The 20777-nt window shown below is 39.5% G+C and overlaps 1 protein-coding gene across 5 annotated transcripts in view; it reads left to right on the top strand.

Moving 5' to 3' along the window:
• The first annotated feature begins 946 nt into the window (after nucleotides 1-946).
• Nucleotides 947-20777, top strand: part of MBTPS2 (membrane bound transcription factor peptidase, site 2) — a 38486-nt gene continuing 18655 nt past the window's right edge. For 2 of the 5 annotated variants that reach the window (XR_012040016.1, XM_072848942.1), the window contains exons 1-7: nucleotides 947-1150; nucleotides 6604-6752; nucleotides 8295-8433; nucleotides 12341-12444; nucleotides 14885-15012; nucleotides 18877-18995; nucleotides 19955-20135. Coding sequence is in view for 4 of the 5 variants with exons in the window: in XM_072848942.1 (XP_072705043.1) it covers nucleotides 1076-1150; nucleotides 6604-6752; nucleotides 8295-8433; nucleotides 12341-12444; nucleotides 14885-15012; nucleotides 18877-18995; nucleotides 19955-20135 (895 nt within the window). In the remaining variant the exon portion in view is untranslated. Of the gene's footprint in view, nucleotides 1151-1206; nucleotides 1675-2212; nucleotides 2358-4244; nucleotides 5882-6603; nucleotides 6753-8294; nucleotides 8434-12340; nucleotides 12445-14884; nucleotides 15013-18876; nucleotides 18996-19954; nucleotides 20136-20777 lie in introns of those variants that run through there. The other 3 variants (XM_072848966.1, XM_072848948.1, XM_072848958.1) reach the window with 3 other exon arrangements.

Below are 20777 nucleotides of genomic sequence, written 5' to 3'. Positions count from 1 at the left end.
GAGGGGCAGTTCAATTTGCATCGTTTGTGTAGGCAAATAAATACTTTCCCTTAACCTTTGCCAAATCTTGTACTTGTTTGCTTTCAGTGTTCAAGCTCTGAGTTAAAGTTTTTAAACTAGGAAAGGTCCTGAGAAATCAACTCTTAAGATTAGTGACCTCATGGCACGTCCCACTTCTGGTAACAGTGAAAAACATGCCCAAGAGGAGTGGGAGAGATAAGAGCGGCATAAAATCAGAGAATTAGTGTGACAGTGGACTGGGAAGGAAACACAATGGCCCAGACAGCGCTTGCCTGAAAGTCCCTCTTACAACGAGCCTCAAGAAGCAATCTCGTTGTGTCACGAAGTCAATGTTAAATTTCTGGAAGCATGTTAGTAGTTAAAGGGAATCCTATTACTCCCTCATCACTGAAGTGCTTCCACAATCCGCTTTAATCCCACCACCGCAAATGAGTTTTCATTCTCCAGCATGCTTTCCTGACCATCTGCGGTACAGCCTGTCCAGAGGGCCCCAGCTCTTCCACCGGCAGTGCCACGGGCACTGTCGGGGCCTAACAGGGAGCGGCTGGGGAGCTCCGCTAAGGGGGGGCTCGCCTGCGACTGCCTCTGTCATTCAGCAAGTAACATAAAAAGACCACGCGTCTTCACCGTTACACCTCTTCACGACGTACGAACGCACAAATAGCTCAAGGAAATTTAGCGAAAGGTGGAGGAACCGATCCAGGCCGAAGCCGGCGCCCCTCGCACCGCGGCTGCGCCCCAACGGCCGAGTAGGGCGGGGCGACAGCTCCCTTCCCGCCCCCTCCAGCCCACCGCGCAGGCGCAGTCCGCCCCGCGTCTCGCGGTGACGGCCAGTGCGGCCGGCTCCCTGCGCACGCGCACCGCGGCAACGACCCCGCCCCGTTCCGCTGCCCACTAGGCTGTGACGTCACTCCGGCACCTGCCGTCGCTCGACGCGGTGCCCGGAAGCGTCCGACCGGGCAGTATAGCTGATGGAGAAAGGTTCCGGGACAGGTTTAGTTCCGGGGGCTCCTCCGCATGAACGGCGGCCGCCGCCACCGCCTCGGCTGCAACAATGATCCCGATCCCGGTGGTGGTGTGCGTGCTGGGGGGCTGGTGCGCCATCTACCTGGCGGATACGCTGCTCAAGGTGAGGGCTGTGGGCGCAGAGGCGAACGGGGAGCCCTTGGCCCCGCGCACGCCGGGGCAGGAGCGCCGCTTCACCCCTCGCACCCCGCCGGGGCCGGGAAGGGGGCGCCGGCAGCCCCGCGTCCCCCGGGCGGGGTCTGGAGTCGCCACCGGCGAGAGGCCTCCCCGCCTCGCCCACCCTCCGAAACACCAGGGCTGGCCACGACCTCCCTTTCTCCGCCCTCACACGCAGGCGGAGGTGCCGCTCCCCTGCCCGAGCCTGCAGGCCCGAGCTGGCGGCGCCCGGCCGCTCTGCAATTCAAATTTAACGGCCGGCGCGAGGCTCGGGCCGTTGAGGGCGCGTGACAGTGCGGCCGTTCTCCGCCCGCCGCCGCCTCCCCCGTTGCGGTGCCGGGCTGCGGGCTCTGCCGGCCGCGGCCGGGGCAGCCGGGGGCGGTCAGGTTCGGAGCGGGAAAGGCGGCCGCGGGCCTCCCCGGCTCGCCCCACTCAGCGCGGGGCGGGCGCCGGGCTGTTCCCCGCTCGCAGGTGCGGGGAGGGTGCGGTTGAGGGGGGAGTTGCGCCTGCCCCCCACGCCTTGCTGTCCCCCTCGGGCTGCTGAGGCGATCCTTTCGCCCAGGGCGAGCCTCCTCGCCCTTGCAACGGGGCCCGTCGGCCCTGCAAGAAGCCGTAGCGGCGGCGCCGCGGGAGATGCTGTTTTGCTTCCGCCCGTCGCCGGGGTTGAAAACGCCTCCCAGCCGGCTGCAGAGATGGCGGGTCTGCGTTAAAGGACCAAGGCTGTGAAACGTCAGGGAAGCCAGCTTTTAGTCTACTGCTTAAACAGCTCTGTGGCACTTTAGTGTGCTTTCTGGAGTTTAAAGCAGTGTGATCTTTTAAAAAAACCGTAATTTATAAGTTTGCAGTGTAGAGTATGTGTTTTATAATGATGATTTTTCTAAAATTACGTTAAAACTTAACTATTGCACATTTTTTTTCTTCTGGATGTCTTTAGTTTTACGGAAAAAAATAAGTTGAGACAGAGCTCAACACTAATACTTTTTAAAGAAGTAAACTTTAATCTTCAGAGGGTATTGTAAGACTCATCTTTTTGCTCCTAATGGAGAGGGGAAGGTCTGAAAAGAAAATACACCAACAAGACATCAGTCGTATCTAGGGATGCATTTGTGCATTGCACAAGTTTCATTAAGCAGGGTTTTTTTAAAGCTCGAGAGGTATGATTTCTAAGACATGATTGAAATTGCGAAGTATGTATGTGAAATGGGATGTATGCTGGTTAAATATGAGGAAAAATGAACGGTTTGATCTGTAATTCTCTTTCTTTTTTATGTTAATGTTACAGTGCAGGAGCTGCATCTGTTTCTGCCAAGTGCAGATAGGGCCTAGTGATTTCAAAGTAAAAAACGTTTGTTTTGTCACTCCTGTAAAATATAGGAAGAAACATAAGAAGATTTAGGTGATGAGAAAACTTGGAAAAATAAGTGGCTCCCCCTGCTGCTAATTGTTGGAGAGCAAATGTAGCTCAGTAAATGATGGGAGCTATGAATTGCCAAGTATTAGTCTGTGCATAATGACAATAAAAAATACAGTAATTTATCTGAAGATTTTTCAAATTTTATTACATCAAGTCTATATTAGGTATTTGGAAACAAACGTGGCATTGTTTTGAAACACATTAGAAGACTGACTGGATACCAGAAAAACGTGCTCCTGACTGTAGGGAGACACACCAAAAACCACCAGAAAGATCAGCCAACAGGCTGGTTTTCTTTTGACAGTAACATTGTGTCTGATGAAGAATCTGAGAGTGTGAAGCAAGAGCTGCCATGATGCTGAGACCCGTTTGTATCTCTGTGATTCTGAAGATCTCTTTCAGCACTAGACCTTAAAATCATTCTCTTTTATAAATAAAAGTAGCCACTGTTTTTCTTGTTACAACCTCCGGTAGGGCTTAGCAGCAGCAAGGGAGAAAAAATCCCCATGTTGTTTGGAGCCAACTTAGTGCCTGATTTATGTTGAAAAAGAAGGGGGAATGCCTGGAATGCTATAGCAAGCAAGAGAATCCAGGAGTTAAAATTTAACTTTGATCTTTTAACTAAAAGTTGACAGAGGATATTAATCGTCAGGAAGTATGTGGGAGCTGTTGGGTTTTAGTGAACTTACTGGTAGACCTCATGTGCGTATATCTCAATGATAAGTTTCACTGTGAACACTACAGCCAAAATAGAATTTGGATTAAATAACCTGGTTTATATAATCAGGAAACTCAGGGTTTCTTGTTTTATTGCTGGTACTGTAAATCTCCCACCACATTCATAACCCGGGGCTGCTAGCAACCGTAGCAAAAGGCAGTCGCTGCTTAAACCTCAAATCACTTACAATTTAATTACACCAAAAGGACCTACAGAGCGTGAGTGGAAAATAATACAGGAGTACTTTTCCATGAGTGCTCCTGTTGATACTTTTGGCAAGAGAAGGATGTGTGCTGTAACTTGCAGTTGATGTTTATTCTGTAAACTTGTTCAATGTGCAGTGTCTCTTGCTCAGTTTGTTTCCTTACTGGTTTTGTTCAGATTTCAAACATTTTGTTAGGCAGTCTGGCTCTTAGAAAGTCTATAACATAGAAAGCATAACTGTGTGTATAAATGCATTTTTGCACAAATAAATTCACATATTATAATATTGCTAGAGTTACATTACAAGATATGTGTGTGTTAGCAAACTAAAAATATGCCGAATCAAGCTGGGACTTGGAATTTTAAGTCCCTCTTGTTGCTCTTCATTGAACCACTGGCATGAAAGTTTCCATTGAAGCTTGGATCCTACAAAAGGGAATCACTCAGGCAGACCCCTAAATTCCTGCTCCCCAGCATCCTAAATCATGCCATTTCATTCTGCCTGAAGGATCAGGAATGAGCAAAGGGTAGAACGTTGTCCCTCCTTCTGCTATGAAAAATAAAGGATGCATTAGATGCATTCAGTCAAGGTTAGCCTTCAGCTTTTAAGGTCAGGAAGCTGAAATGGTTCAGAGCTCTTGAACAGATTTTGTCAGCAAAGAGGAATGTTAAGGACTCCTGCTTGCTGGCAGATATTTATGGAGCTCCTGGAGTATTTAGCAGACATTCATTATTTTGAAGGCTTGCATAAATAAAAAAGTTATTGCATTTATAGTAAAATTAATATAACAAAGATCACTTAGAACTCAGCTTAAAGAAGCAGAGCCAAGGCCTGTGAGAAGGAAGTTTGAAATGAAACATAGGATACCACCATACCTCATACCAGGGCGTGAGGGTGCGCGTGGTAATGTGGTGATCCTACTGGGCTCAGGACAGAAGGAGCAAAAGTTTGCATAGAGCTTTTTAATATATTTTTTGAAGGGATGCAGTCATCTAGTGATCATGAATACCATTTGCACAACTTGTGAGGAAAATGCAAAAGGAGAATGAATTTTGGTACTTTTTTTTTTTTTTCCCCATCTGGCAAGTGTATGGTCAGTAATCCCATATTTCTTATGGAAAACTTCATTTTTATTTATGCCTTGCTAGTACAGTGGGCCTGTGATGCGGTTGGAATGAATTTGAAGGGATGAATTTGTGGCATTTCTAGGGGAAAAGTAGTTTTTCCATGTGATAGAAGGAACACATTTTTGAAGTGCCAAATCAATATAACCAATTAGCTTTATGTGGTTGGTTGGGTTCTTTTGGACTCTGTGTGAATGAATAGGATGTGTTTACTTAATTCCCAAAAGACAGTTTCTCATGTCAGAGGTACTTACTGTCATATGTGTTTTTGTTCTTAATTATCTGGTAGATTATATGAGGAGGTCTTTTTCTTTGTTTCTTTGGCTTATGTATTATTATTTGTAAAAGTGTAATCATCTTTGTGATCTCTTCTGTTAAAGTTAGCAAATGCTGGGTTAGCAAATGCTGATCTGGTTATGGACACTAAATTTAGTGGTGTCATAGGGAGTGACTAATGTTGGTTAGGGAATACCTTACGATGGAAATTTCTGTCGGTGCCCTCAGCTGACTGAACAAAAACGTGAATGAAATCAGTAGGGTGAAGAAGAAGGAAGTGACACAAGAATATATAGGCAGAAAGGATAAATGGTGTAATAGGTGATAAATGAACAGTGACCTGAGTAAATGGGTCTTGCGTCCTAGGAAAATTGTTACTTAAAATAAATGTTAATGTTCACATTTTAGTTAATTCAACAAAATGAGAAAAGCTAGGAATATAGTTGTACAAGATGAGATTCTCACTTCCCACCAGCACCACGGCAGGACAGGAGGAATGCAGGGAACTTGGCAAGTACTAAATTTGCTTAAAGAACCATGGACGACAGCCAGAAACTTGTGAAGTTTCTCTTGGAGGAGGAGAAGGGAGCCTGTTGTGAACTACGCATTCCCAGTGTCTTCAGTAGGTGCTGCTGCTCGTAGGGAAACTTGGGAACAACGCTCCAGGTCAGACAGCTCCAAAGACTTGTCTGGATTATGTCAGAGACACTCCTGCGTTGGGAACTGCTGGAAGTCAGAAGGCTTAAAGCTCTGGTGCGCTTTTCCTGAGCTATGAGTTCCTCTTTCACCTCCAAGGAAAGCGTTCCTTCAGTTGGGTTTCTGATACTAGCTTCCGTGGAGAAGGCTGAGTAAAGCCTATTGCAAAGACAAGCACCATGTTAATACGAAGTAGCAATTGCAAAACTATGTCTATTGGTCTATAATATCAGATAATACTGCAGGTAAGTATTAATCATATAGCCTATAGGTCACATTTCTCATCAGGAGAAATCTTTGGAACTACTAGGAAGGCATTCTAGCAGTATCTTGAAATGCTGGGAAATTATCATAGTGAAATTGCTGTTGCAATACAGGTTGATAAGTTTAAATTCCTTCTCGCTTTTTGTTAGCATGATCAAATATTTCAGAGTCTCTTTAGGCATAGTCTCTGTGTTTGAAAAGTAGACCTCATTTTTACCCTTACTAAAGGGTATCCACAGTACTGATCCATATCTCACCAATATTAGAAAAAGTTTTTTCAGCTGAAGTCAAGAGAAGCATTTTTCTTTATTGTAGTTTTAAAAATGTTTACTGGAATATAATTGCACATTGAAAAAATACCATAAACAGTTCAGTCTTTAGCCTTCTAACCAAACAGTTAAAAACTACTGGAAGTGATTTAACACTAGGAAAGATGATATAAGATTTTGTTTGTCATATAACACTGGATACCCGATGTCTCTTGCACTCCTAGAACTGTTGCGATTTGCATCAAAACAGTGGCATAACTTTTTCATATTACATGTCACACCTACCTGTATGTTAAAATATAAATAATGTGCAGGACATTTACCTGAAGTTATACATCCATTTTTATATAAACAGATCACATCTACTGCTTGGTCACATAATGCAAAATCTTCCTAGAAGTTTTTGGTTGAACTAATTTTCCATTGTTTTGCAGTCATCCAACTCTCTGAAGGCATCTTATGAAGACTGGCTGCTGACGTACGGCTTGAGCGTCTCTCCTTTTCACATGCGATGGCAAACAGCTCTCTTCAACCGCCAGTTCTACAACTGGGGGAGATGGAAACCCAGATTTCTGTATTTATGGTATAAATTCAGGATTTTTTTTCTTCTGTCAAATACAGAGTCAACAACTTAACCATATCTGTGCCTCTCAGCCTTAAAAGTGTAATGGGTAGATGGTTATTTCACTAGACTAATGATAAAACCAAGCTAGCATGGTTGCCATAATTGTACTGTGCCAGTATAAGTCTTTCTCCTCTGCTAAAAAATACATAGCTCTCCCCCGATCACTAGAGTTTAAAAAGTATTCAAAGACAGTTGTGTGCCTGTTGTCAGTCATTGCCCAGACATTCAGCAAGTATACCTGCTCAGAGGCACATTGCTCACCTTCTGTCTGCTGGCACCTTTCCTTGCTAAGATTGCACAGACTGCTGGGAATAGGTAAATAAGTAGGGTGGTTAGTATGGGTGCTCCTGGACTAATTTAGAAAATTATTGCTCAGTTGCCTTCCTAGTATTACTTTATATCTGCTCTGAAAATATAAAATGAGTAAGGTTTTAATTTCTTTTCATTTCCTGTATTGCTACCCTCAGTGAAATAGTAGTGAGAGGTCTGCTTCATATTGGTTTCTCTTGTATGTAATGATTTTACTATTTCAGTTTGAAATAGTTCTATATCAATCACATTTTTTTAAATGTTTATAATTTATTACAGTATAATGTTTCCACTGGTCTCTTTAATTAACATGACAAGGTACATGTTGCTTAAAATAAATTTGCTAATTCGCAGTGAGCTTCATTAAGGATAGTAAGAGAAAAATTATGCTATTGTGAGGGGAAGAAGGACTGGTAGTGAATTTGTTTTAGCTAGAAGATAAACTTTATCACATCCTTCAACTATTGGTCAGTGTAAAATAATAAAGCTGAATAAAAATTCACCACTAGGTGGACTGACATAAATTGAAATTATTTTCAACACTGATTTTAATGAAAAATAAATTGGTGAGCAGAACAGTGTGTTTTAAGTAATTGATTTTAATCTGATCTTGCAGTTGTACCTTTTAGTTCTTCTTTAAAAAAGGCTGAGTCTCATTTATTGTTCTTTAGCGCTTTTTTATTGTTTGTGAGGAAGATGCAAAATTTATTGAAAAAGCTCATATAAATAAATATGTATGCTACCTTATCATTTGATCCAGGTCTCTAAATATGTGATGGTGTGGTGCAACATGGTTAATTATATATTGTTTTATATATTGTTATTGTTTTTATATTCATAGCTAATGGCAAGTTATATATATTGAGTAACTGAGTAAAATTTATAATGTGTAAGAACAACATAAAAATATTTGAAAATTAATCAGGATGTGGTTTGGATATAAAACATTTCTTAAACAAGGAAAATATTATATGTTGTTAGTCAATATTATTAGTATATGTTATTATTGTTATCAGTTTCCTTTAGCTAATATTTTTGTATTGGATTGTTGATACATGAATGGTAGTAGCATCAGATAAGTTTTGCCCTGTGAGTTTGGTGTGCTGAATTGTGCTAAAGCAGTTAATTATGCAGAGAATATACCCTATCTTCTTGTGGTTATGCATTGCTAAACTATTTGCTTCTCTGTAGGTTCAGCATAGGAATGGTGTTTGGTGTAGTTGCCATGTTTGGCTCTGTTATTCTTCTCGGAAAGACACTGATGCAAACACTGACACAGATGCTCACCGAGGCACCGAAAGCCCAGAATGATCGTATGCTGCAAGTTGTGGTAAGTGTTCCCTCCTCAGGTCTTTATTTGAGAGTTGTGAACTGATCTTAACCAGCTTCTTAATGGGGTATGTGACGCTTAAATCCTCCCATGCAAGAATAACCTAACTCCTGATATTCATCTACATAAAAATTTGCTGGTTTGTTATCAGCCTTAAAAATAGGGAGTGGAGGTAGTAAAAGAGGGGAAGAAAAATGAAGGCAAACGTGGAAGAGCTTATATTAAAAATTCTCAGGAGTGAGAATTGGCTAATAATTTTGAAGAGCCCTAAATTATCATAGTGCTAAGAATATAAAACAGAGCTAAGAATGTGCCTCCTCTGAGCTGTGCAATGTAGAGGCACTTGTGGCCTTAAAGTTTGCAGAGCACATCCATAATCCACAAGAAGAGAGGAGTTCTATTTCATTTATTACAATACAAAACATCAGTGGAAAAGGAAAGAAGTGTAAAGAGCTTTGTGTGATAGTGGAAGCAAAGATTCAGTAGTGAGGAGATGGCATATTTTTTGATCGTTCAAGGATTTATGCCGTAATTTACAGTGTGAAATGGAAAGTGCTGTTTCTGGCAGTATCTAGTCAAAGGCCTAATAACAATGTATTTAATTGTTTCATGGATTTCTGATGCTGGACAATATATTGTATGGTTTTAGAAAGGAATGCATTTCACAGAGTGGGAGAGATTGCAAATACTGTCTTTTCTGTCTCTATGCAAGGAAGTAATGGAAGAACTGACATTGCCCTTACAACAGTTTTAACCTGGAAGGATTCCTAACTACCCTTATTTCCCCAAGAGTGCTGTCTGGCCCAAATGTCTTAAGGTCATTTTCCAGAAATGCAGAAAGTCCTATGAGATGGCTCTGCCTTCTGCTGCATGGCTTAGAGCAGGGGTGCCCAACCATTTTAGTGAGTATTTAAGTACTCAACTAATCTAGTGAACAGAAGGTGGGAATTGTGTGCTGCCATGGTAGGCCTTCCTGTAAGTGCTAACCTGACTGTGTGCAGCTAGGCTTAAAAAACTCCATGAGTGCCGGTAGCCTGATCATTAGCATGTGCCATAAACTCAGTGCCGTTGGGATGGTTTGGGTCTGTTTCACACATGCAGGGGGAATATAGCAAATGCAGTGTGTGTTGGCAAAAGCAGGCAATGAGACCTGGGAGGGAACTGCTGGTACTGCCACTGCAGTCACCCGGTCCACAGCCTGCTCCTGAATTATCTCCAGAAGCAGACAGAGGTGGGCAGTCTGTGCGTCTTGTAGAGCACAAGTTGAACATGAGACAGAAAAGTTTTAATTCACATGCCAACAGAGTCTGTCCTAAGCATGTATGTCTGTTACATTCTGGAGTAAGAAAAGCCTCCCTTACATCTTCGTTTTCTGAGATCATGATATGGATCTATCCACTTTTGTGACACCAGAGTAACATGGTCATTTGCAATACATTGCTCTTTTGAGAAAATAACATAGAGGCAACCAAAGTAAAGATGAGCCTTTGGAATTAATCTGGTGTGAATTGGAACTATGAAAGCAGAAAGCTAGGATAATGTTCACAATTTCAATGTGGAATTGATTCCTCAGTGACTGCCTACTGGCAATATCACTGCGTTCAAACTAAAGACAGACTGGCACTGAAAAAGATGTAATGTATAGGGATAATGTAATGTCATGTATGGGGATAAGGTTACTTCTCCTAAGTTGATTTGTGGTTCTCTTTCTTTCCTACCTCATTCTTTCATTTCTGAATGGTCACAGTTGTATAATTGTGCCTTTAAAGAGTTTCAGTATTCTTTTTGAGGGGAATGTGCTAGCATAAGTTGACACAAAAAAGTGACCCATGTGTGGTTGCAAAGAGGTGAAGAACAAGTCAGGAGGAACCTTCTCATTTAAATTAGTTACTTATATTTGTCTGCCTGGAGGAGAGTGAGTTAGGTTTTTTTTAAAAAAAACCACAACTTTTTTTTTTTAACTCAACCTTAGCCTGTGGCATAAATCTGTGTAGCCTTTAGCCTTTGGCTATGGAGAGAAGGAGACACATTTCTACTTATGTTTTATTGATTAAGATTTTTGTACCGTTCCTCTTTTGTTCAGTCATGTTTATTTAAAATACCTATCTGTAGGTAACTGGGCTGTTTTTCTTTAGCTGCCCCCTCTTGTGTTGGTTGCGTGTTGACAAAAGTGGGAAAGAGGCAGATCAGTTACTAGCAAAGGATCTTCTTTTACTAAAGGCATTTCCAGAAGACCATAAAATATAAGATGACAATGCTTATTAACAAAATACTGCTATTGATTTCAGAACCCTTCATGAGAGTTAACTTCCCTTTTAGGTGAATCTTAAACTAGTTTCTTTGACGTGAAGTCTGAAAACATCCAGTGCTGTGTTCTAACAGGCTATAGTTATGGTGGTATTAAGATGGCAACTCTTGCTATTGCTGTCTGTCCTCCCATGTGCCCAGAGCAGAGGGCCACTGGCAACGTCAGTTAGCTGATGCATTAGTGCCACCAGCTGATGTTGTAATACAAGCAATGGATGCTTAACGAATGAAAAGCAGCTGCCTTCGTACAGTGAGGTACGATAGTCGTGCCAGTTCAGATAAATATCTTGGTCATGATCACAGTCTGGGCAGAATTTGTGAAATTATTTGCTTTAACGTTAATGAAAACAGTCTTTTGAAGGACTTCTTTTAGCTAGATTGTCTCACCAACCTGTTGTAGAGTTCTGCTGCATGGGTAGGTGAATGCACATAATTGAGGAAGGTGCAGGACTGAATGAAGGTAGGATCAAATGGGATCTGTTCAGTTGGATCTGCAGCCTTTTGTGTCCCACAAGGATGGTTTTTAGAGAGTCCTACAGACAGGCCAGGAATTTTTGACCATAGCGTCTCTTTTCTGCCACTGGATTGCAATTCAAGTTGTGTTCACATCAGCTGTTAGTGACTGTACTAGAATGTGCCCTGCCTCGAGCAGGGAGAGCTGTGGAGCAGACGGGAGAACTGTCCCACAGCAAGCAGCAGAAGTGGCCTTGTCATCCCACTGCAGCATGGCCACTGAGCAGGGACAGGAACCAAGCAGGAGTAAAGTCCATCAGGAGGAAAAAGGGGATGGTTCCTCATTCTCTGACTTGTGACTGCTTTGAAGCCCATCTGGAAGGACTTGGTGTCTCATGACTAGTGCAATGAAGGACTTGAGGAGTGGTAGGAATCCACAGCAACAGGAGGAATGTGAGGGACCTGCATATTATGGCTTACATAAATTAAAATAGTATATTCATTTCAAGTGCTTTTCTTTTAAAGATTAAATTGCCATATGTAGACTGCCAAAACTTGAACAATAGACAAAAGTTACCCTTTTTTTGACCTTGTAAATTTGAGATGGTCTCGTGATTTGGATAGGAAGAGAGAAGGGAGACTGACAGTTCCAGTTGTAGGCTCATTTTTTGATCTTTTAGGGCTCATAGTGTTTTAAGTGCTGTACAATTTTTTTTTTTTTTTTTTTAAGGGTGGATCTTCTCTCTAGCTACATGACTGGATGCAGGAAATTCTAAACTAATGCTCACAGTTGCCAAGCCTGTCTCATTTGAGTGGAAGTCTGTGTACATTTTTATAAACTTCTCAAGCTTAATATAGAGTAGGACACATTCGGTCAGGGCCGTGGGGAGTAAGTGGGGCAGGGAGAAGTCTTTTGTGCCTGGAGAGCTTTTTAGCCTTCAACAAAATAATATATATTTAATATATTTTAAAATACATTGAATAAATTGGGAGAAGAGGTACAAACTGGTAGTGCTGCATAAGAACGACCCCTATTCTGGTCTGAAGAAGCTGAGTGAGAGCAGCAAGTTTAGGGGCAGAATGATTTGTCTTTGTACCTCGTGATTTCCTGATGTGTTTTATTTTGTTGTCATGCCCACATCAACAGGTGCCTGGTGTAAATTTGCCTGTCAGCCAGCTGACCTATTTCTTCTCTGCAATCCTCATCAGTGGTGTGATACATGAAGTTGGCCATGGGGTGGCAGCTATTCGGTAATACAAATTACTTTTCTCTCACTATGTGCCAACAAAGCCTAATATTCCAGAGCATTTACTTACAGGTGAAAGTTGTTAGCACTTCTTTGGTTTATCTAGAAAGTCTTTTTATTCTGTATTTCATAGCTTCCTTAGATTTTAAGTTTGGAAGGGTGTACAATTAAGGATAGAGTTTTACTACAGTGTCTATTCTACAGATAATGAGAAAGGACTTCTGCTTGCAAATACACCATACCACATCAGGTTTAAAATAATACTTCTTTTAAGTGCTCCTCTTTTTCCCACAGCAATTGCATTTCTGCAGCTGTGGCACTTGAAGAGGACCCATGCGCTATTGCACAATGGTACTTTAAAATAGATTTTAAATTGATTTGTTTAAACACAGCTTGTGAAGTAGCACATGAACAGGCTGAAGCAGTAACTCAGTCAAATGTGATTTGCCCATATTCATTTCAGTGATGTGTTAATTTTGATCAAAGATGGTATTTTTAATGTCACTTAACTATGATGATTACTTCACAAAAAAGTTATTTGACATGGTTAGTCATTACTGTTAAATGACACTCTAGCATAAGAGGGTTAAGTGGTGGTTACTGGGACTGATATTCAGGTGTCCTCCGCTTTTCTCCTGGACATTATCAAAACCTGCCCCATGAGCATGAAGCCCTAAGTTGTTTCTCTGATTTTCTTGAGTGCAGGGGGTCATGACTGCATCTTAACCCATTACTACCTTTTTTATAACCCCAACAGTTCTCAGTTAGCGAGGTGGTTTGGGACCCTCTGTGTTTCATATTCTCTGTTTGTCTTTCAGCCTTTTTCCCCTAATATTCACAGGGATTTTTCTGTGGAGGATGAAGCTCTTGCTCATCCCACGACAGGAAGAAGCAACAAAATTTCCTTTGTCTTACAGTGCCTTCACATGCTGCTGGCTAACTGCAGAGAAGCCAGGAGTAGCTATAGAGCTCTTTTTAAGCAGAATGAATAATTCTTATACCTTAGTGGTGTAATATCTTCATTCAAGATCTGGAGCAAAGGCTCTGAATATTCAAGTTTAGGTTATGTTTTTGGCAAAAAATTAATTCCCAACTATTTCCAGGGGAAAAATTAGTTTGTCCAATGTACATTGCTGTTGCTGCTGCTGTTTTCTGCTTAACTTTTTTTTTTCCCCTCCTCCTAGCACAGGTTGGGTCTATAGTGCTGTTAGGGTCAGTCCTCAGGGTTTAGGCTCTACTAAATAGCTGTGCTGTGGGCAAATTTTATTATTCTGGCAAATCACTTTGACTCCCTGAAATCTAATACACTTTCGCCAACTTCAGTTCAACATAGTATGGGCTGTGAACTACAAGACCTTAACATATTTAAGCCTTAGCTTACTCAAGGCTTGTGCCAAAAAAGCCTTTTTCTTTTTCCCTCTGTACCTCCTACCCGTCATGAAATCATGTATAGGCATTAGACTGCCTCTTAGTAATTGGTAGCATGGGTAGGTCTGATGAGTTAACTCCAGGGAATTAATGTATTACTTAATTATGATTAAGTTTGTATAATTCTGTTTCTTATTGTATATGCACAATAAATAAATAAATGTGAATAAATAAAATGCTATGCCCAGTGTACTGTTCAGTAAATATATGGGATTAGCTGATCCGTGCCTGGTTTGTCTTGGAACATGATTGTCTTGGAATAATAATTGGAATGTAATTGTCTTGGAACATGATTGTCATGCCTCTATTAGTCCCTTATGAAATTTCTAGCTTCATAAAACCTTTGTGTAGTTATTCCAAAAAGTGCCATTTAAAAGCAATTGTAAAACCTCAGAGAAATATATATATTATCTGTATGACAGTGTCAGCTACTAATATATTTAAATAGCATTTGTCCTTTTAACCTCTTGACTTGTTTTCATTTTTTCAGATGACATTTCCCTCATTTTTGTTATTTTACAATTTACTCTAAATTTCATTAAGGAGAAACAGAGAAATGATAAATTCCAGAAATCTATAAGTGTTTCTTTAAAAGGAAAGTGATTGCTTCTTCCAGATATTTTTTCATAGATTAGTTTGAAACTGCATCCTACAGGCTTCCATTTTTTTACTTAAAATAAAAAATCCCCCAAATGTTAAAATATATGTTAACTTGAACATAGGGGGTTTTTTTAAAGTATTTTATGTGTTACTGTTACCAGGAGACAGAAAAGAAGTTGAACTTATCCTTTATTTTTTGCCAGGCTTACAAATGTGTGCTGCTTGAAAGTGACAACTACTGCAGAAAACATCCTTTAGTTTAATTATCTTTCAATTATTCATATTATGAAAAATAAGTTAGTTTTATAATTGTAAATTTAGTTATTCTTGTTAAAAATGTGTGCTATGGAATCTCTCAGTTTTTCATTTGTTTGTTTGCAGTAACACCACTTCATTTTTCTTTTCTTCTTTTTAAGAGAACAAGTACGATTTAATGGATTTGGGATTTTTATCTTCATTGTCTATCCTGGAGCATTTGTTGACCTCTTCACAACCCACTTGCAACTGATATCTCCAGTCCAGCAATTAAGGATATTTTGTGCAGGTAATAGTTTGTGCTTTTTTATTATATCTTTGCTTAGCACAGTTACTTATTTTACAGATGTCATTTGTGAATCCTTGATGGAGGATTGAAGGTTTAAAATGAAGCAGTACGAAAGCTTCTCTTTACCTAAAGATGATCTTTCTGTTCTGAACCTAAATTGTGATTTCAGAAAATCATTTGATCATTACTGTCCCTATTGCACTGTTTTCTGGAGGAGAGATGTCAGTTTCTAGGACCTTAAATGAGTACCAGTTTCCTGTCATGAAAAATATTATTACATCCTAGATCTGATTCAGAATAGTTGTGCATAAGAAATTACAGTTGTGTGGTTGAGGAAGAAATGTGGTTTCTGACCTTCCTCTCATTAGAAAAAGCTGTTACACCAGCTCAGGTGCAGAAGTTCCTTCGGGGTTGGGGTTTTTTTGCATATTGTATGGTCTAAGTAGCAAAACCTTGGAGCACACAAGCTGGAAGATACTCAGCCAGAAGACTGGTGGTATGAGAACATGACTCGCTGTCACAGGTGAACACCCTTGAGCAATTCACTACCATTTTCTGCAATAGGAGCAATCTATTATGTGATTTTTTCAATACTACTGTGAGTGATTTTCAGTGACGTGTGAGTTATGTTATTATACAGGTCACTGTGTTTTGATGTTGCCATCAGGAGGAAATAAAGGCTAAAACACAAACATCCAAAGAGAATCACAGCTTATGGCTCCAAATAACCTCCAAATGTTTTTGATTTGATGTTTTTTGAAGTCTCTGGCTACTGGGAATTAGAGCCTTGTTGCTGTGGAAAGTTAGACTGAGACTGTGTTATGGTACCTGAACCACTTGTATTACTGATTTCTAGAGACAAAGGTGGTTCCCAAACTACTGAAATGAACACAGAAAAGTTAGCATCTTGATTTAGTTCTTGGTATTGATGATTTTCTATTTCAGGGGACAGTAGGATAGCATCCATCCTGTTGTAATCTTTAGATACTAACATTGTTTCTTCAATATTGTAACTAAAACATTATATAGAGGGGTTTAGGCTGGGCATACAGAAGCCTTTAGCAAAGCATATTTTCAAGCTTTCATAAATCAAGTAAATGATGATAAATGTTAGGTAAGTAAATATATCTATATTCCAAATACCCTAATGAAGCAAAATCATTCACTGCAATAGGCTAACTTTTATGAAGCCCTGTTTCTCAAATTAATCAATTTCCATTTCCATCTACTGTGAACAGAACTGAAAGAGAAGACATACCGATTTTCAAAATAGGTTGCTTACCTATGTTCCTGAGGAATCATCTAGAAAAATAAGATTATAAGCTGTAATAGAAAATAATTGCTTGCATGTTTTTGATGACAAGCAAACACCTATCATAATTTTTCAGGTTTCTTGGGAAACCTGAAATAGGGGAATACAAGGTAGGAACAAGCATGTTGCAAGACTGGTTAGCATCAATGGCTTGTTATCAGTTAGGTATAACAAATATATGCATTTTTTTACAGCTAATGATAGGTATGTTTCAGAACTATGATGTTTGATAGTGATAAAATGTGATATTTGGTAAACTTGACTCAATCTTAATTGTCAGAGCAGCTGAATGAACCTATTCTCAGTGTTCTGAATTTCTGAGTTTACAGAGACATGCTTTCAGATTTTTGTATAGCAGAATGAAAGTAAAAGAGCTAGAGTAGAGAACGACACCAGATATTCCTTTTGTAGTCCACCTATACTCTGGAGATTAAAGAATATATTTGTTGTACAGCAGATGGCATCATGAGTTAAAGAACAGTGAATGAGCGTTCTTGTAAGAGGTGTGATATTTTTAGCATTAATTCCATGCCTAGTAGATGAAAAGTGCTTCTGTGCAGCACTTTCTTATGATTAGTTCAAATACTTGTATTATTTTTTGAGATCCTTTTTAATACATTTTGTCTTGTCTTTAACAGAAAAAGGAGTTAAATATTTTTCAAACATTATTTTAAGGTGTTTTAAGGGTTGTGTAAAGTGTCCCTTTTTAAATATAAGGAATTAGGTATCCAAGGATGAGGCTGGTTTAGCAAAATGAAATTGATGGTATACTCAGCAGTGTGCCTCTACAGGTATTTTCATTTTGAGCCTGTTTATTTTTCTGTGGATCACCTGGGATGAATTGGAAGCCTTTCTATTTTAGGCTTTTCTGCTGTATTCCACACAGCAAACTATGTAGATTATGGTATTAAGGCCCATGTTTTCCTAGCTGAAAGTATTCCTTGTCACCATCTATCAGTTCCGTCACCTCTTTTTTTATTATTTTAAGGGTTTTTTTCCAGTTTACTCTCTCTAGTGGCCACACTGTTACAAAGCAATTTTGTTTCTGTCTTAGATTTTTATCCTTTGTTAAGCTGTTAAGCTGAAAAAAAGAAATATTTTTAAGATAAAAAGGTTAAAACAATAAAGTTAAAATATTTACTTACTACTTTTGTTTTTGTTGCACTTGTGTGTGTGTGTGTGCGCACGTGTATATGTATGTGTGTGAGACAGAGAACCGAATGCTGAAACATTTCATCTATCTGATTGCCTTTCAGTGATATATGATTAAAAACTATACAGAGATAAATCACTTTAAGAAGCATCTACTAGTGGAAATGGCAGCAAACCCTTAGTTAAAGTACTCCAAAAATGTCTCTCATTTCTGCAGCATTGGAAACGTAAAAGAAGACCAGGTGACATGTAGAGATAGCCAGGGAAAATAAGAGTCTGCCATATGTTATGATACCTGTGTTATATACAGTGCAAGAAGGATAGGTTTACTATGCTTTTAAACAGATTTACTTCAGTTCCTGTCCTGTAACTGCACTGTAAATATAGAATTGAATCAAACCACTCTTAACAAGTTGAAGCACTGTAAGAAGGAAATCAGGAGTCTTCAACATTGAAAAGCTTTCATGCATTCGTCATACAAAATGTTTGTCCAAGAACACAAATTAAATGGGAAAATTTGTATGGTACTGGATGTTGAAGGAAGCCAAGTGTGTCTTATGATAGCGATTCATTTCTTCCTATGGAAAGCAGCATACTATAAAGATTGCAGTTGCAAATAAGTTGCCCAAAATAATGTGTCAGGAAATGCTGATTGCACAACTTAGTTTCTTGATGTGGTTTTCATGGATTTTCTTGGAAAAGAAGGTCCAGACTTTCTTGGAAAAGAAGCCTTTTTTCAAATAATTTTCTAAACTTGTTTGGCACATACAGGTGTAATTATTTTCATTGACACAATGGAGATAACCATGAAAAATACTGAATTGCAACTAAATTTCAGACATCTTGCTGACTAGGACAAACAGTATTTATTCACATATAAGCCCATTTATTAAGATTCTTAAATTCAACAATTTATTGTGGTAGAAAGTGGCATGTAATACATTTCATTCCACTAGTTTTTTTGTATTTATGATTGATGACAACTCTGTACACAGAAACTGTAGTTTAATAATTGATTCAGAAGCCCAGTTTTTCTTCTGGATACTCTGCCCACTATATACTTAGAAAAGTAGTGTTACATGATGAACTATCAATATGGTAGAATGACACTTTAAAAATGGACTTACCACTTCCCTGTCTTTTCTGATAGTATAATTCTCAGGGGTTCAGAGGCTTCTCTAAAACACCCCTACAAAGTGATATCATAGAAACTTAAGTTTGTAAAGTAATATATGTATTCTTCTTTCATGCCTACGTTCACAAATTAACTTTTCATCCATTCTTACAGTAATTATTTCAGGAAAGTTAATTAGAAGGTAACTGTAAAATCTTGCATTTCAAAACCACCTTTTTGTTATTAGTGTTTATTTAGAAACGTGATTTTTTTTCCTTCTTTTTAGGAGTGTGGCATAATTTTGTTCTTGGTGTTGCAAGTTTCATGGTTTTGTTTCTGCTGCCAGCCATTCTTTTCCCGTTCTATTACACGGGTGTTGGGGCACTTGTCACTGAGGTCGCAGAGGTAAGAAAAGACCTTTACTGCTTTCATATGATATGCTTTGTGACCTGAAATGTACCTGTGTCTCTTATTATCACAGTCAAATTTGGTCAGTGCAGCACTCTGCAGAATCTAATACATTGCACTTTTTGTCTGCTTAAAGTTTCCTTCTCATTCTCATGGTTTTTAGTGTTAGTAAATGAAGGAACATGGCATGAATAATTATAGGCTATTCAGCATACTATAAAACTGTTTAGACATTTGAGATGAGTTTGCAGGCTTAGTTCTGGGGTTTTTTTAAACTTCTTTTCAATACTGGCACCAAGTAAATCTACTGGAAACTGCATTATCACTCTAGTTATTGCTATCTGTTTTTAATGTTAAAGATTATTTTGAGCTGATTTCCTTGCTTCTTTGGTCAGCTGGAAGCAAAGTAGAGATAGACTGCTGAGTTTCTGGAAAGGACTGATTTTTTTTCTGACTTAATCAAATACAGCACAGTTGAACAGCAGAGCTGAAAGGATTCAGTCTTTTTTGGATCTAAAAGTGAACTGATATAACTCAGGAGGAGAGTGACATTTATTATGCTTTATACCTCTGAAAGTATAGGTACACCCTGCTTTGTTGAAAGATTCAGGGTATTAATTTAAGCTTCTTGAACTTAAAATGGTAGGAAAAAACACAACATATTAACTTGTATGAAAATAATTACTCAAATTCGAAGAGGTCCCCTGGAACACTTGGAGACTTGCCCTTTTCTTTTCTTTTTCTTTGCAATAAATAAGTTATTCTTTATACAGGATGTTGTTCTTGTAATGCTCTATCATAAGTCAAAATAATCAGTTCTAGTGGAGCCTGAGATTTTCTGTTTCTCTGGAAATAGCATTTTAACCTAAAGGTTTCATGGCTATTCAGCAGAACTGTAAACAAATCCTTGTAGTTTTAACTATAATAACATGACTGACTTCACTGTTTCTTCTCAGGATTCTCCTGCCAATGGACCAAGAGGTCTTTTTGTGGGAGACCTTGTCACTAACCTACAAGACTGCCCGGTTTATAGTGTAGAAGACTGGAATTCCTGTCTGGGAGACATTTCAGAGAAGTCACAGGTCGGCTACTGTATAAGTGCAGCCACCCTACAGCAATTAAGCTTTCCAGCTAGAGGTATGACTTTAGGCGCTCTCTTCATTATTTTATATTGTAGTTTTATCATGTCTTAAAGACTATTTTGGATTTAGGATTTGTTAGTGGGGATAGATTTCTCATAAGTCAAGTCCGCTATCCTGTCTTAAGCAGTGACCGATATGCCATTCAGTTTTGTGAAATCTGAAAGTGAGGAAGAGGTAGAGAGAAGACAGAATAATTTCTCTGGTCTTCCAGTCATCCTATACAAATATCCTGTATGATCTGAGTAATTAAATGTGCCTCTTCAGGATATTGCATAACTTGGTTGTTAGCAGTAATACAATTATCTCCTCTATTTTTAGTTCAGTTATATGGATCAACTCAGTGATCTTTTGCAGATGTAAATTCCACACATTACCGTACTGCTTTGATCAGCATGACATTACAAATTGTATGGCTTAACCCAATGATGTGCTTTATTATGGCCTCTTCTTCTGATGTGTCTCACTATACGGGTTTTATGTTTCATTTGCTTCTTCAACCTCACAGTGTCATTGCCTTGTCAATGATGGGCAGAAATGCTCACCAAGCCACTTTCCATCATTTATCAGCAGTCCTGCCTAACCAGGGAGGTCCCAGTTGACTGGGGGTTAGCAAATGTGACGCCCATCTACAGGAAGG

The sequence above is a fragment of the Ciconia boyciana genome, chromosome 1 (genome assembly GCF_034638445.1).
Source record: "Ciconia boyciana chromosome 1, ASM3463844v1, whole genome shotgun sequence".
Classification (NCBI taxonomy): Eukaryota; Metazoa; Chordata; class Aves; order Ciconiiformes; family Ciconiidae; genus Ciconia; species Ciconia boyciana.
Note: the sequence above shows the minus strand (reverse complement) of the source record. Positions and strands in the feature narration are given on the sequence as shown.